This window comes from Heptranchias perlo, chromosome 9 (assembly GCF_035084215.1).
Source record: "Heptranchias perlo isolate sHepPer1 chromosome 9, sHepPer1.hap1, whole genome shotgun sequence".
In the NCBI taxonomy this organism is placed as follows: Eukaryota; Metazoa; Chordata; class Chondrichthyes; order Hexanchiformes; family Hexanchidae; genus Heptranchias; species Heptranchias perlo.
In genome coordinates, this window is record NC_090333.1 from 66,719,855 (window position 1) to 66,737,110 (window position 17,256).

The 17,256-nt window shown below is 42.5% G+C and overlaps 1 protein-coding gene across 3 annotated transcripts in view; it reads left to right on the forward strand.

Moving 5' to 3' along the window:
- uap1 (UDP-N-acetylglucosamine pyrophosphorylase 1) overlaps positions 1–17,256 on the forward strand; it is a 61,288-nt gene that overhangs the window by 38,417 nt on the left and 5,615 nt on the right. For 2 of the 3 annotated variants that reach the window (XM_067990671.1, XM_067990673.1), the window contains 5 exons: positions 632–825; positions 1,479–1,619; positions 3,616–3,804; positions 5,749–5,796; positions 7,619–7,685. In XM_067990671.1, the coding sequence (XP_067846772.1) occupies positions 632–825; positions 1,479–1,619; positions 3,616–3,804; positions 5,749–5,796; positions 7,619–7,685 (639 nt within the window). The remainder of the gene's footprint in view (positions 1–631; positions 826–1,478; positions 1,620–3,615; positions 3,805–5,748; positions 5,797–7,618; positions 7,686–17,256) is intronic. The other variant, XM_067990672.1, reaches the window with a different exon arrangement.

The window sequence follows — 17,256 nt, forward strand, 5'->3', positions numbered from 1 at the left end:
ATAATTATTGAGGCACCCACCTGGACAAATAATGTCGGTGGAAGACGTTTCAGAGCCAGAATGTGGCAGTAAATGCAGCACTCCCGTTTTAGGGCCTGTACCGCTCTGAATCTGTTGGATGAATCAAGTTAGAATTGGGCCTAATATCTCCAGGCTGTCCAGTTCTTCTTGTTTTTTTGGGAGGGGGAGGGGTGGGGAAGTGAATCATCGCAAGAATGTTACCCAAGGAAATATTGGGTTTTTAAAAAATGTTTTACCCAGAAAAAGAATGAGCACAAAACATCTTCATCGCATGTTTCCTGCTGTGATTGTGCAGGTGGCTGTTTTAAATCAGGGTGTGCACTTGTGTTAGGTCCCAGTAGTTTTTTCTTTAAAAATCTCAAATATTTGATGTTAGCAAAATAAACACCAGCTTCAAAATAAACCTGGGAGATTTACTTAATATTGTGTAAATTGAGAGTAATAAGTAAGCTTAAAGAGGGAATATTCAATTTGTTCATTCTTGGCTAAATTTCAGTGTTTATTAACCTTATTCCCTGTAACCATGAAATATTAGAGTTCTCTGTTATTGAGTGAACCAGTAGAGCAGCACTGAATGTTGGGTACTTATACTTTTTGTTTTTAATTTCAGGTAGTAGAAAAGACAAACCCAACAGAGGCTGTTGGTGTTGTATGTAAAGTGAATGGCCTATATCAAGTTGTAGAATACAGTGAGATCACCCTGGTTACTGCGCAGAAAAGGAATCCTGACGGACGTCTAACATTCAATGCAGGGAATATATGCAACCATTTCTTTACGCTGCCGTTCTTAAAGGACATTGTTGAGTAAGTTGCTGTAAAACAACTAATATACTGTGTACAGTTCTGGTCACCCTATTATAGAAAGGATATTATTAAACTAGAAAGAGTGCAGAAAAGATTTACTAGGATGCTACCGGGACTTGATGGTTTGACTTACAGGGAGAGGTTAGACAGACTGGGACTTTTTTCCCTGGAGAGTAGGAGGTTAAGGGGTGATCTTATAGAAGTCTATAAAATAATGAGGGGCATAGATAAGGTCGATAGTCAAAATCTTTTCCCAAAGGTAGGGGAGTCTATAACGAGGGGGCATAGATTTAAGGTGAGAGGGGAGAGATACAAAAGGGTCCAGAGGGGCAATTTTTTCACTCAAAGGGTGGTGAGTGTCTGGAACGAGCTGCCAGAGGCAGTAGTAGAGGCGGGTACAATTTTGTCTTTTATAAAGCATTTGGACAGTTACATGGGTAAGATGGGTATAGAGGGATATGGGCCAAGTGCAGGCAATTGGGACTAGCTTAGTGGTATAAACTGGGCGACATGGACATGTTGGGCCGAAGGGCCTGTTTCCATGTTGTAACTTCTATGATTCTATATTGGGTTCAAAGTATGATTGGCTTCGGGATCTATTATGTAAATTTTTGACTTATTGAATGAGTCCACATTTTGTATTTCTCTGTCAGAATTCATGAGCCTCAGTTGCGGCATCATGTTGCGCAGAAGAAAATTCCTTATGTTGATGATCAGGGACAGCAAATTATACCAGACAAACCTAATGGAATCAAGATGGAAAAATTTGTATTTGACATCTTTCAGTTTTCGAAGTAAGTTTTCTTGTAGTGAACAAAGTCGTCCTAATACATTTTTATTTTCTGTTCCACCTGTAAGCAGGGACTCGTGCAGTAATATGGTTCCTATAATACCTCGGCTAAGTGGCCATTCTTTGCTTGAGTCTAGTTAATGAATGTTGACGAGCTATTCAACTGTGAGGAGCTTTGAGCAGCAGAACCTCACCCAATCCTGGGACCTCCCTGGACTGTAAGATTCATTAACACACCAGGCAGCCCTTTGAGCCATTGGGAGAGCCTGCCGGATAAATACTTTGACTTATTTATGTCTTCTGCGATCCCATTGTGCCGCTTGCACTTCCATTTATTTAGAGTGCAAACTATTCTCGTGCCAGTATTAAATGTGATTCATAAGATTGCTATGGATCGGAAAAAAACATTAACACAATCCAGAACACTTTGTTACTGAGTTTCTCTTTCAGGATCTTTGCTGACCATTTTTGTGTCGTTCCTCCTTATGTTACACTCCCATTCTTCATGCTGAATGGAGAAACATTTTGAACTGTACTGAGTCAGTATTCATAGCACTAGGTGGCAGCTGGTGCCAACTTTGAAAAAGCAATTCCTCAGGTTATGTTTAGTTCATGTTTTTTCTAGCTTATAGTCACATCCTTTGGTTTTGAAAATAGTCTTGTCACATTCAGCCTGTTCATTTCTTTTAATAAAACAATTTTGATTGTATTTTTTGCAACTAGCAGATCCTAGGTGCACTGCTGGCTGCATATGAGTTGTTGTGTTCCCCATCTGGTTCATTTTTAATGTTAGGAGAGCAGGGGTGACAGCATGCTCTCTCTCCTAATATTAAAATAATATAAAGGTAAGTTTGAAGTGCCCATGCTGTCGATTGGAGTTATATTATATCCAGTGTGAAGGCCAAGTGTTGAGACTTCCTACTAGATATGGTCTTGGCTTCAGTGCACTTAAGAGTCAGATCACCAACCTAACTCCTGAGATACACTACTGCTTTTATGCCCATATGCAGCGGACACCACTTTAAATTGGTAGATGCCAGGATTTTGGCAAGTATTAGTTTTTTTTTGTCAGTTATAAATTCATAATTTTTACATCCAAAAGGGGGGAAAAAGTGCAAAACCTCTAGACTTTTGGGTGGGAAGAGTATGATATCCTCTTCTTGGATTCTATTCTTTTAGTGACTCAGCAGTTTTTTTTTGACAACTTTAAGCACTGGGTTGAAAGGGTTTTACTTTGGGGGCCTATATAACTGATCTCATCTCAAAGGTTGGCAATCCTCGTTTTATTCCCTATGAATGGACCTGTTATTGCTTGAAATGATTTACTATTGGGAGATGGGAGTGATTTTTTTATTTCCCTGTTCTAGACCTCGGTTGAGCTTAATTCTAGTGGTTATGTTGGCTTCTACATTGACCACTAGAGTTCGTCTCATCTAGGATTGGCCTTTAATAGGGTATTTCATTCATCCAATGCACATATATTTGATCAATCATTTTCTTTTGATTCTGTCCTCGCGTTACACCCTAATTGATATTGTTCCTATACGTACAAATTTCATTTGTTACTCATCTGAGATTTTTTTTAAAGGAATAAACATAACTACAGGGCTCCCAGGACTGACAACCTTGAATACACGGCTTGTTCTAGTTGCTCATTACAACTTTTACCATATAAGTGCACATTGTTTCTCACTCGGCCAATTCATTTATCCGATTTTAAATCTTCCCATATCGCAGGTAAGAGTCTCTTGTAGATAAGGGGGCTAGTACCAAATTATCTAATAGTTTGAATTTCTAGGGGGAGTGCAGAAACAAGGTAACCTTTCATTACCCAATGGTTTTGGACTATTGTAAGCTTTCCCACGTACCTATAATTACTATATATTTTCAAGAATTGTATACTGGGTTTCCTTTGGAAATGGTTCTGAATACAGCACCCAATGTGAGGGTAATTTTAACAGTTTCAGCATCATAAAAGTGATTAAAGTATATTTTCGTAGGAAATTCGTGGTGTTCGAAGTCTTGCGAGAAGATGAGTTTTCTCCGTTGAAGAATGCAGATAGTCAGGACGGGAAAGACACGCCTACGACAGCACGGCATGCATTGATGTCCCTGCACCATCGCTGGGTGCTAAATGCAGGCGGGTACTTTGTTGATGAAAATGGAACAAGGATCCCTGCAATTCCCAGGTATAATTAAGCAAAGTTTCTACTATAGAGTACTTCTCTTTGGCAGCACCTCCCAAATCCGTGACTTCCACCACCTAGAAGGACATGGGCAACAGGTGCACAGGAAGACTATCACCTCCAAGTTCCCCTCCAAGTCTCACACCATCCTGATTTGGACATATACCACCGTTCCTTCATTGTCGCTGAGTCAAAATCCTGGATCTTCTCACCTAACAGCATTGTGGGAGTACCTTCACCACACGGACTGCAGTGGTTCAGGCTGAAGGCCCACCGCCATCTTCTCAAGGACATCTAGGGATGGTCAATAATTGCAGGCCTTGCCAGCGATGCCCACATCCTGAGAATGAATATATAAAAAAACAATCTATTGATGTTTTGGGTGTGGCAGATTAATTCCTATCTAAATAAATGTATCACATTTCCAAAATATAAAACCTCCCCTTTCAAACTTCCAATGTGTACCTCCATCTTCTATGTAGTTTTACATCACTACTCATCTGTTTATATAAAATTGAAAATAACAGGAATTTTCTTGGGCCGATCGGCGGCCGTAACATTGGCAGTAGATCAGCGGAAACCCCATTTACACCTGTATCAAAGGCTACTTATTGTCTACATCTACCCTACACTTTTTGTTCCTGAATCTTGTAAATATGCCATCAACATATTGCTATAGCACAGCCATATTTGATCGCATAAGCTTCAGCACCTGGAATATTGACTGTTGTATAATATGAGAGAAAAAGACAGAGATTTCAAGGCAGTAATCTATTTGAAGAGTTTGTAACTATTATCTGAACTCTGAGATTGGATTACAGCCTTCCAATTCACTGGATGCGTCTTTGTCAATAGTGGTTATCCGTATGGACACCAAAGTCTAGATTTTCAAATTGGCATTATCTTTTAACAGCTGCATTAACTATTGAAAATAAATGGGTTATTACCAGAGTTAAACTATCGGCGATCAAAAAATCTAGGCTCAGCTATCTGTACATTACATGTAGTTGATGTGTGGTTTTACATTCACACAAAAGTGGCTATCATTGATAACACAGTCATATGACTATAAACTATAAAATATAAACTATGACATTTAGTTTTTATTTCAATATAGCTTCCCAGTTAAGTTAATTTTAACAACTGTTAATGTGTAAAATATGTTTCCCAAGCCTGTGTGGCTATTTCATATCTCAGTTTAGCAATCCCTATGTACACAATGTGGTATCAGTTCACGGTGGACTTTCACTGTTCTCTGAGCTCTCATAAATTTTCCAGATTCCTAGGAAACCAACCATAGGATACATCAATATTGGTGTGAGTTTTCCTTTTAAAGTTTCCTTTAGCATATTTTATAGCAATTTGAACTTCACGTTCCCATTTTTTGTAAAGTAATGCTAGTGGATAAAAGTGCTGAACTTTTGAGGGTTTTTTTCCCCTAAATGATGTGGATTTGCATTGCACTTTCTGTATGTTCTGGATGCAGATAAATTGATGCAAATCTATGTAATATAATCCAACAAATCTACAACTTTAATCTATAATTTTTACAAAAACTTAAGGAGCACTGAATGCTATGTTTAATTATTTACAACCATTTTTATGATGCCTACATTCTGTTTGAGGTGTCTGATATAGAAATGTGTGGTTTGAGTCTATTTTCAAACTCATTTGGACAGTAGACTAGCCAGTCTAGTTTATTACCCCAGTTTAAAAAAAAATGCATGATCTCTTAGGAGCGTATGGGGAGGGAAAATCTTTTTATCCATCCTTTATTGTGGTCTTTCAAAATCTATTAATATTCACTTTCAGGCTTTATCATGTGCTATTTTGTACAGGGTGGTCTTTGATGATTCAATTTTATTTCAATCCCAAATTGATTTGTAACATTGTGGTTTTGTTGCATTTTATTTTCCCATTAACTCACTTTTTCTTCCCATGTGGCAGTTCAACAACTGGAATGTCAGAAGCAGTCACTGCTGTTGATAATGACAAGTAAATATTTTGGGTTCAGTTTAATGCATGGTGATGGGTCTTGGCTGCTTTGATGCTGACTAAAAGCACACTCTAGATTGAAGGGAAAGACTTGCCTCTTTGTACTGCCAGTGTGTAAATGCTCATAAAGCAAAATAAGATTCCATTAGCATGTTTTATATATTTAATTGTGGTAGTCTCACTCCCTGCTATAAACAGCAACATTATCCTTTGAAAGTCTGATAGCCATAGGGTTAAAAGGGCATATGTAGATTGTGTAGGGTCCACTATTTTTGTTATGCAAATTTATTGTCCCTGTATTGTGTACAAAGAAATCTGTAGGAGTTGCCTCTAATGCAGCAGAACACATGTCCCCTTATGGCTACACTGTAAATGAGTCAGTGCTCAGTGAGGGGTAGTCACCCACAGATCTGATCTGAGTTTTTATAAGAACTCTATATTCTTTACAGCTCATCAGTCTGCCTTTTAGACAAAGCAAAAGTAATGCAAAGTTACCTTGTACTTATCCAAATTGATTTTCAAAAAATCAGGAAACCAAAACAGACTTGCTCTTTTTTACGGTTTGTTCTTAATTTGACAATCCATTGCACTTTATTTTTATTTTGCTTGATGTTTCACTGTTTGCTATCATTCCATTTGTGGGTGTACACCTCCTCCTCAAACCACTGAAATATTGGATTTGACCCATATTTTTTAGGATGGTATATTCATAGTCATTGTTTCTCGTGAAAAATTTGATTTAAAAAAAAGTATGATATACTACTGCAGGGTGCAGATAGTGCCCTTGAGCACAAGAGAATAGTCCATGCCCATGTTTTCATAGTGCAGTCCTTTAATGTATCAACTGGGTTTAGACATTGGCAGTTGCAGGTAAATGCTGGCCTTATTAGATTGGCGGTGAAAAGGCACATACTAACATGAAACAAGGGTTGCATGCATGAATGTTTTTTAGCATGTTAACTTAAGTATTGGTTGTTTTTTGGCTTTTAATTCAGCAGTGCTATGTCTTCTAAAGAATCTATCCACAAATACATTAATCAAAGTCCCATTTTAAAATGACAGGTTATTTGATCCCTTTAGTGTAGAGGGTTATTGAATAGAAAAGTGGATTAGAGAGTGCATTGATACTCCAAAAAGTTAACTGAAAGCAAAATTGCTCCCAAATTTGCTTTGGGTTTCACTTTGATTTACAGTGGTTCTTCCAAACCCAATCTTCCTGATACTGAAATGAACTTCAATCCTTTTGATGTTCTAACATTATCGCGTTTCTTATAACTGACTTTTTAGGTATAAGGAAACAGTTATTATTAAAACAAGGTTTTCATTTGTCATTCTAAATTGCAAGCTGATTTGATATTTTTAACATGCTCAATGGGAGATATTCCCTCCACTTACTATTCTGCAGTTTTGATCCATCTGCAGAAGATCACGGTTGCAATCGGAGATCTGCAATATTGGTGTGAAACCTCAAGTTGGGGGTTTTGCTACCACTGTGACCCATAGTGACAGAGATTGCTTAATTTTAGCATCACAGGGGAGCAGAAACCACTGCTCTGTGACATAAAATTGGTATGTAAATACACACATGTAATTCCAACTACCCCCAAATGGGGGATACAGTTGTTTACAATTCTAATCCAATTATCTTTTTCTGGTTTAACTTGGTCTTGTAAAGCCTATTAAAATTCACTTTCAGGCTTTATCATGTACTATTTTGTACAGGGTGGTTATGAAAGAATTGTGAATAGATTGTAAGAAGACTTAGTATTTGTTGGGTGAGTTTTTTTTAATAAGTTGCTGAAAATCATATTTTACATTTCAGTCTGAAGGAGTTGACAGATCTTCCAATCAAATGTGAAATTTCTGCACTTGTATCTTATGCTGGAGAGGTGAGTCTGTTTAACAGAGAGAGGAAGTGGTTATTTTGGTGAATTCTGTAATTGTAAAGAATTATTGTGTGAAAATATTATAAAGTGCAACAACAAATGTAGTATAGTCTAGCAGGCTTTAGATAAAGCTAAGGAATTACAGCTTTGAAAATCTTTTTTGATCTAATGAACCTTCTATGAAGTAGCATAGTTAGCCAAGAAACCTACGGTGGTGAAGTCCTGCACATTTTAATCCTTCTGCGGTGAGTGGGTAGAACAAATGCATTCATGTGGTGGTAGGTGGGCTGCTATTTCTCCGGAGGCTAGCATCAGGAAGGTCCAGGAGGTACCAGCTCTGTGGAGAACTTGCAAAGACGTGAGAAGAATATGTTTCTAGTGCTTCTGGAAACATTGTGTGAGATTCCTTCTGGTAGAATGTTATATTGCAATATTCTGGAAGGTGTTTCGGAATACTGACCTCCTGCAGGGACTTGCCTTCCTGTTTGTTCTCCGTGGTCATCCCCTTGAAAGAATTGGAGTCCCTTATGGAGGCTTTCCGCCCCCCCCCCCCCCCACCCCACAACATTACCAAATGAGGCCTTGTGTTGTGGTCTGCTTTCACCTTTAGAAATTAAACTTGGATTGCATTGAAAAAGCCCATTCTTAAAGGGTGAGTCTGCTACGAGAGAAATGTGCTTCATGTAGGTAAAGAGAAATGGAATCTTAGGAGCTTCTAGACGAGGATTGAAGACAGGAGGCTTTCAAGAACTCTGCAAGAGAGATTGAGGTATTGACGTGCACACAGCAATCAGCTTCTTGGTGAGAAACATAGCCAACCACTGCCCTACCTTTCCCCTTCTGACAAGGTCCATGAACTATTTTTGGGCCTGCATCCATGTGCATTAGGCAGTACAACTGGAGCATGTTTCCTTTGCTATTTGCTTCCGGACATTGGGGTCGATTTTAACCTGGCCAACTTGGCGTTAACGGGACAGTAACAGCCTCAAAATGAGGCTTGTACCTCCCTGTTGACGCTAAAGCTCTAGCTGCCACCATTTTTAAAGGTGCTTTCGCATGAGTGGCTAAAGTGCCTACCTGGTACAGGCGGTAGGCCTCTTGATGTATCCAACTAGGGGTCCTATGACGCAGTTAGGACCCCCATTGCAATTTTCAGTACTGCTCCTGGCTCCACAAAAATACACTGGTCGCCCGCCCTCCGCGTTCGCCTCCTTCTCCCCAAGGACCTACCTACAGGCTGGGTGGCATCCGAGCCACCCAATATTGCACTGGTTTGGAGCTGGTGAGCTGTAGCAGGATGCCCATTCAGGACGTGCAGCATGCCGGTGAGAATTAAATGATTCCATATCCTCTTCAGGTTGCTGTTGTTCCTTTGGCTGATTTCCTCCCGCTGCCTTTGGGTGCCTGCCTTCTCTAGTAAGGAGACCTCTTTGTAAGGTAAAGTTGTGTAGCATGCACAATCCTTGAGACTCTAGTCAGAATATATTGCAGTCCAAACAGCTATCTACTGCCTTCAGGTTTCCATTTTTATGCTCTATGATGACTGGTGCCAAAATGGATCTTGTTATAGCAATGTTCAACTGGTGTCCTGGTAAACTTCACGTATCATCAGTCTTTGCGGTAGCGGGTAGCCTTGATCTCCCCAGATCCACCCAGAAGCTTGCCTTGTTGGGTCAAAGAGTGTGGGTGAACTGCCTTAAAATGTAGATATTGTGGCAGCTGCCAGAAAAGTGAACATTCATTTGCATGATGCAGTATTGCTGTCCCGAATGCGCTGGGCATTGAGGGCATTGCTGTAAGTGATGGGATTGGTCAAGAGAGCACCTTTAGCCACATGCGTGCAATCTATAGCTCGTTTGATCTTGGGGAACCCTGCTACTCTTAAAATTGCAGTACCCGGTCATGATGCTGCAAGTTGTCCATGGGAAAATGGAAGTGGACCATTGATCAGGTTGCAGGTTGTGGCATAAATGGCTTCCTTTGTCAAGTGCAGCCTCTGCAAGCAATGCTCTTGAGTCACGTGGAGATAGCAGCGCCTCACTTTCTACATTCTGAAAGTGGGAGTGCTGGCGAGTGGGGGGGGCATATCCATTTTTTGGGCATTGGGAAGAGCAAATTACAGTATATTATTTTGTAAGTTAATTGAAGTTAAATTAATTGGAACTTAAAATTGGAACTGTAATTGGGTTATAATGTATTTTAAATTCAGAAATCAATGACTGTCCTAATCTAATATTATATACTGTTCAAAATTATGAACTTAAAAGAATCTTAGCTCAAACAGCAAGTGTCCTACAGTTCATTCAAGAGTCTTCACAGTTGTTATACTAAATCTGGCACAAGATTATCAAGACAAATTCTGGCAATATCTGGGAGTGAGGAAATTAAAAGAGTTTGGAGAATGTTTCTCTTCCTGTTTGAGACATATGGGATTTATTGCAAATCTTTTCCACTTGTTTAAAGGCCATTTTTGTAACCATTTTGTTACAACTACTAATTACTGGCTTTGAAAGATGAATTCTGAAATGTATTTGTGCAGTATGATGATTAAATTGGGACAGACATGTTCTTCCTCCAACTCTTTTAACTTCACAGCAAAAAAAGTAGTTTCCATTATCAGACCAAACCTCCTATAAACCGAAACCTGAACCCTTGTAAGTGCAGTGAATAGGATAGCATACCACAGGACTATAAAGAACCAGCAACTGCATGAGAGAGCCCCCACATTTTCCTGTCTGCTCCGAAAAGCGATAAGTATCATGTTGTCTGACAGTTGCTAGTGGCTGGAGTCATACCTAGCACAAAGGAATGTGGTTGTTCGAGGCCAATCATCTCAGCCCCAGGATATCGCTGCAGGAGTTCCTCAGGGCATTGTCCTTGGCCCAACCTTCTTCAGCTGCTTCATCAATGACCTTCCCTCCATCATAATGTTGTTATTGCGTAGTGTTCAGCTCCATTCGCAATTCCTCAGTTAATGAAGCAGTCTGTGCCCGTGTGCAGCAAGACATGGACAACATCCAGACTCAGGCTGATAAGTGGCAAGTAACATTGGTGCCACACAAGTGTCAGGCATGACCATCTCCAACAAGACAGCATATAACCACCTGCCCATGACATTCAGTGGCATTAGAGGCTGGGTATTCTGCAGCGAGTAAATCACCTCCTGACTCCCCATAGCCTCCACCACCTACAAAGCACAAGTCTGGATTGTTACGTCGAGTCTACAGCACAGAAACAGGCCATTCGGCCCAGCTAGTCTATACCAGCGTTTTTGTTCCACACAAGCCTCCTCCCACCCTCTTCTTCTAACCCTATCAGCATACCCTTCTATTCCTTTCTTCCTCACATGCTTATCTAGCTTCCCCTTAAATGCATCTATGCTGTTTGCCTCAACTACTCCTTGTGGTAGTGTGTTTCACATTCTTACCACTCTGGGTAAAGAAATTTCTCCTGAATTCCCTGTTGGATTTATGAGTGACTATCTATATTTATGACCTAGTTTTGGACTCCTCCACAAGTGGAAACATTTCCCCCACGTCTACCCTATCAAACCCTTTCATTATCTTAAAGACCTTTATCGGGTTCCCCCTCAGCCTTCTGATGGAATTCTCTCCACTTGTCTGGATGGGTGCAGCTCCAACAACATAAGAAGCGTGACACTATTCAGGACAAAGTAGTCTGTTTGATTGGCACCCCATCCACTGGCTTAAACATCCACTCCCTCTACCACCGGCATACCATGGCTGCAGTGTGTCCTATCCCAAACCCACCTAGAAGGACAAGGGCAACAGGTGTATAGGACCACCATCACCCCCAAGTTCCCCTTAAGGTCACACACCATCCTGAGTTGGACATATATCGCCGTTCCTTCATTGTAACTGAGTCAAAATTCTGGAACTCCCTACCTAACAGCATTGTGGGAGCACCTTTACCACACTGACTGCAGCGGTTCAAAAAGGCGGCTCACCACCACCTTCTCAAGGGCAACTGGGGATGGGCAATAAATGCTGGCCTTGCCAGTGTGCCCACATCCTGAGAATGAATTTTAAAAAAAATAGCAGTCAGATTTATTTACAAGTAAAAGAATTACACAGACCAAAATCACAGGAAGATGCTAATGGTACAAGTAATTAGATTCAATTATTACACAAAAGTTTAAAATCATTGCAGACACACCCATACTATAACTACTATTTATAGCCGTGTCTATCTTTTATGCCTGCTAATCTTCTACTATTACCACTACTACTACTACTACAACTATATGCTCCCTGAGTGAGACAAGATTGAGAAGTCTGTGATTGTGAAGGTTCCCCATGAGCATCAGAGGCCTGAGGTGACTCTCATCTCAGTGAAGCAATCTTTTTCTTGCAGTGTTGAGGGGTTCTGATTGGGCTGCCAGCTCTGGTTGGAGGTATTGATCATGTGACATCTGATCATATGATGTCTGCAAATGTTATTGCCGTTACCTTATAAAGGTTGGGTCCTGGTTTCGCAGCAACTGTTGTATGAGAAGTTCCAAGAAGCAGGAGGCCACCTGCGAGCAGGCACAGAAGGGGAACCAAGGGTGGGGAAGAGGGAAAACCGAAGGTACTTGAGGGATTTGCAACATGGAAGCCAGAGATGGGAGGAATTTTGTTTCCACCAGTAACTAATAGAAACTCACTGAAATTGTGCCGGTAACTGCTGCCACTCCGATTTCCCTCGTAACCAACAGTAATTCAATAATGCACTGATAGTCTATATATAACTGGCAGTAATAGGTGTAATTACTACTGATATCCTACCTGTAACTAGTGGTAATCTTATAACCCACTGATATTCATCCTGCAACTACAGCCAGAATTCCCCTGAACTGCACAAGATGCTGTCAGGCTCTCCAGTTGAGGCCACTTTTAATAGGCCCCATCTCCCTATCTCCTTGGACTCTGGTTTGGACTCATGTTCTGTGTGAAGGTGGCAACACTTAACTGGGAGCCTCCATGAGAGCTGATCTGTACTTCGATTTCACACATCAAAACCGGCTGATACAGACTGGCCGGACCCAAATCGAGACCGCGCAAAGGGCAGTGGTTTCACTGTTTGGGGTACTGCTCATAGAGTATATCATCCTAAACTCAGCTCAGCACCATCATTTCTAAACCGCTCCCTCGGCTCGAACTCAATAAAGGAGAGTTTTCATAGAATAGGAATGTAGGAACAGAAGTAGGCCATTCAACCCCTCGAGCCTGTTCCACCATTCAATGAGATCATGGCTGATCTGTATCCTAACTTGGCTCCATATCCTTTAAATTTTTGCAGCCAAAGGTATTATCGATCTCAAATTTAAAATTATTAATTGAGCTAGCATCTGCTTTTTGTGGGAGAGAGTTCCACACTTCCACCAACCTTTGTGTGAAGAAGTATTTCCTAACTTCTCTCCTGAATGGCCTGACTCTGATTTTAAAGTTATGTCCCCTTGACCTAGACTTCCCCACCAGTGGAAAAAGTTTCTCTATCTACCTTATCAATTCTATTCAAAATCCTAAAAACCTCTATCCAATCACCCCTTAACCTTCGCTATTCCAGGGAATACAAACCTAGTTCATGTAATCTCTCCTCATAATCTGACCCTTAGAGCCCTGGTAACATTCTGGTGAATCTGTGCTGCACTCCCTCCAAGACCAGTGTATCCTTTCTAAGGTGTGTTGCCCAGAACTGTACACAGCACTCCAGATGTGGTCTAACCAGAGCTTTGTATAGCTGTAGCAAAACTTCCTCCCCTTTATAGTCTAGCCCTCTAGTTATAAAGGCTAACATTCCATTAGCCTTCTTGATTATTTTTTGTACCTGACTACTACATTTTAGTGATCTATGTACATTGACCCCTAAATCTCTTTGGACCTCTACTGTTCCTAGCTTTTCACCATTTAAAAAATACTCTGATCTATCCTATTTTTGGTCCAAAATGGATGATCACACGCTTACCTGCGTTGAAATCCATCCGTGCTGTGATGATAGATATTACAGCACGGGAGGAGACCATTCGGCCCTTGGTGCTGGTGCTGGCACTCTCTCCTGTAACCCCATTTTCCCCCAGATCTTTATATTTTTCCTTTTCAAATACTATCCTATCCCATTCCCTTTTAAACAATGTTCTAGTCTCTTCCTCAATAGCCACTTGTGGTGAAGAATCCCATGGTCTAATAGAGCTCAGTTGAAAAACCTACCTTCTCCCTTTCCTTATTGGTTCTTTCGGTGAGAATCCTCTGTCTCTGCCACCCTTGTCTCCCCAAATAGAGAAGACATACTTTCTCTGTTTACCCAGAGTAAAGTCCCCAAATTTCACTCACCCCTTTACAGGCTGCTCCTCTCTGTGTCACCCCTGTTCATCCATGTTGCTGCGATTGCTGCTCCCAGATCTGCAGGAGATGCTGGGCCTCACCCCACACCAATCCCCCATCTCCCTCTTTCCCCCCCCCCCCCTCCCTCCCCCCGCCTGAGCCTAAATGCCCTGACCCTCATTTCCCAGTCTCCATCTCTTTTTATTTTCCCCCCACCCCGAGTTCCCATCCTCCATCCCCTGACCCCTGTTTACCCTCTTCTCCGGCCCCCAGTCCCCAGTCACCCACCTTTCCCCCTACCAAGCCCAATTCCCCAAGCCTATTAAAGATAGTATTAAATCAAAGGAAGAGGCATGTAAAGTTGCCAGAAATAGCAGTATGCCTGAGGATTGCAAGCATTTTAGAATTTAGCAAAGGAGGACCAAGAAATTGATAAAGAAAGGGAAAATAAAATAAAATAGAATGAGAGTAAACTAGCGAGAAACATAAGAATGGACTGTAAAAGCTTCTATAGGTATGTAAAAAGGAAAAGACTGGTGAAGGCAAATGTGGATCCTTTACAGACAGACGGGAGAATTTATAATGGGGAATAATAAAATGGCAGAGAAATTAAACAAATACTTTGGGCCCGATATTAGGAGGGCGACGGGTTCGCAGCGGGGGGTCGACACACCCAGTGAAATCGGGGTGCTCCGCATGGAATCACAGGCTAATTGGATCCATTTACCTGTGCTTCCAGGTTTCGCGCTGGAAAGCTGCGCAGCGGGTGGACTGCGCATGCGCAGCATAGACTGTCAGCTGGAGGAGCCCTATTTAAAGGGGCAGTCCTCCACTGACTGATGCTGCAGGAAACAGGAAAAATTACAACATGGAGCAGCCCAGGGGGAAGGCTGCTCCCAGGTTTAATGATGCCTCACTCCAGGTGTTATTGGATGGGGTGAGGAGGGGGAGGACAGAGATCTTCCCCCCCGGTGGGCGGGAGGAAGCGGCCTGCCTCTGCCACCAAGAAGGCCTGGCTCGAGGTGGCAGAGGAGGTCACCTGCACCACCAACATATCGCCCACCTGCGTACAGTGCAGGAGGCGCTTCAATCACCTAAGTAGGTCAGCCGAAGTGAGTACGCTTACTCATTCCCCTTTACTCCGTCTGCCACATCACCGCCCCCACCCCACATCTCCTTCTGCACTGCCAACACTACTCTGTCACATCACTCCTCACACCCACTCAAAGCTCATCCTCATCTTACCTGCACTTACTCACCTCGCCAGTACTCATCCCACCACTACCACTCAACCCAATCCTCATACAATCTCATGGCTCTATCTCACACTCACCCTCTCATGCATCTCTTTTACGGTCAGCCTCACCCAACCTGCCACTACCTGTGCTGCAGCAACAGGGCATGCATCACATATGTGCAGTAGGCAGCGTAAGGCAAACGTGTCGTGAGCATGAAGGGAATGCACAAGGGTATTTGAGGGTTTGTCATGGTTTTTACCTATATTTCATTTCTGATCAACTCACATAACATTATATTGTCACCACTACTGCCACGTCTTTGCCAATCTTGTCTGGTTTGTGCAATAATGCCCTTTCCTGAGGATCACAATGAAGACCCACACCTTATGCCACCCATTGTGTCACTGCAGAGTGGATGTAGGTGTATTTGCAGGGCTCTTTTGTGCAGACGACTGAGAGACGTCGGCAATGTCCCCGGTGGCACCCTGGAAGGATGCGGAGGAGAAGTTGTTGAGGGCAGTGGTGACTTTGACAGCGACCGGTAAGAAAATGGTGCTCGGGCCAGCCGGGAGGAGCTCAGCATGAAGGAGGCTGCAGATGTCCACGACTACATGTCGAGTGACTCTGAGCCTCCGTGTGCACTGCTGCTCAGAGAGGTCCAGGAAGCTGAGCCTCGGTCTGTAGACCCTGTGGCCAGGGTAGTGCCCTCTGCGCCATATCTCTCTCTGATGTTGTCCTCCCTGCCGTTGCCCTCCCTCCTACTGTGCAGGTGGATGTGTCACAGCACTGTGTTGTGAGGCTCCACGTGTCAGAGGTGGCCGGCGAGGCTGGTGATGCTGTTCGCCCTCTGAGGAGGTCATGACTGCAGCTACGGCGGCCCCCATCCAGAAGATGTACATTTGAGGGGGTCCGCAAGGTCCACATGTGTCTGGACACCGGGGTAAGTGTGCAAGTTTATGAATTTGATTGTTAGGAGGAGGGTGGAGGAGGCCAAACTTTGTCCAAAGTGACAGAGTGGGCTCCTGCAATGAGTGAGGGTCTCCCCACTCTCACCCCTCCCCCACCTGTCAAATGGACCTTTGCAGCTGCCACAGGCTGATAGCTGCAACACGTCCATTTGAACTGGGAGTGTTTCCGGGAAACAGTCCCAGTTGTTTGCAAAATCCCACCCCTCCTAAAATGTTATGTTAATCAGGTCTCTAAATGACCTGAAATGCCTTAATGAGTACTTTAAGTGGCACCCCACCGGCTTTAATTGCCGGCGAGAGTCCCACATGTGAGGGCTGCGCGCACATGTCAGCGCATCTCTGGGGAACCCGGAAGTGGGTGGGTTGGAGCCGGGCTCCAGACCAGCCCCGGGAATCCCCGATTTTCGCAGCCCCCCCCCCCGCCATGAACGCACCCGCTCGGGGGTGCGAAAATCGAGCCCTTTGTGTCTGTCTTCACAGAAGACGACACAAAAAACCTCCCAGAAATACTAGAGAACCAAGGGTCTGGTGAGAATGAGGAACTGAAAGAAATTAGTATTTAGTAAAAAAAAATACTAGAGAAATTAATGGGACTGAAAGTCAATAAATCCCAAGGACCTGATGATCTGCATCCAAGGGTTTTGCAAGAGGTGGCAATAGAGATAGTGGCCGCATTGGTTGACATCTTCCAAAATTTTATAGATTCTGGAATGGTTCCTGCAGATTGGAGGGCAGCAAATGTAACCCCACTATTTAAGAAAGGAGGGAGAGAGAAAATCTATTATAAAGGATGTGATAACAGGACACTTAGAATAATAATAAGATTTGACAGAGTCAACATGGATTTATGAAAGGGAAATCATGTTTGACAAACCTATTGGAGTTCTTTGAGGATGTAAAACAAGGATAAAAACAAGGACATATAAGGTAGCCAAACTTAGTGGGAGGATAGAAGATTGGGAAGTCTTCAAAAGACAGCAAAAAGTAACGAAAGGATTGATTAAGAAAGGGAAGATAGATTATGAAAATAAATTAGCAAAAAATA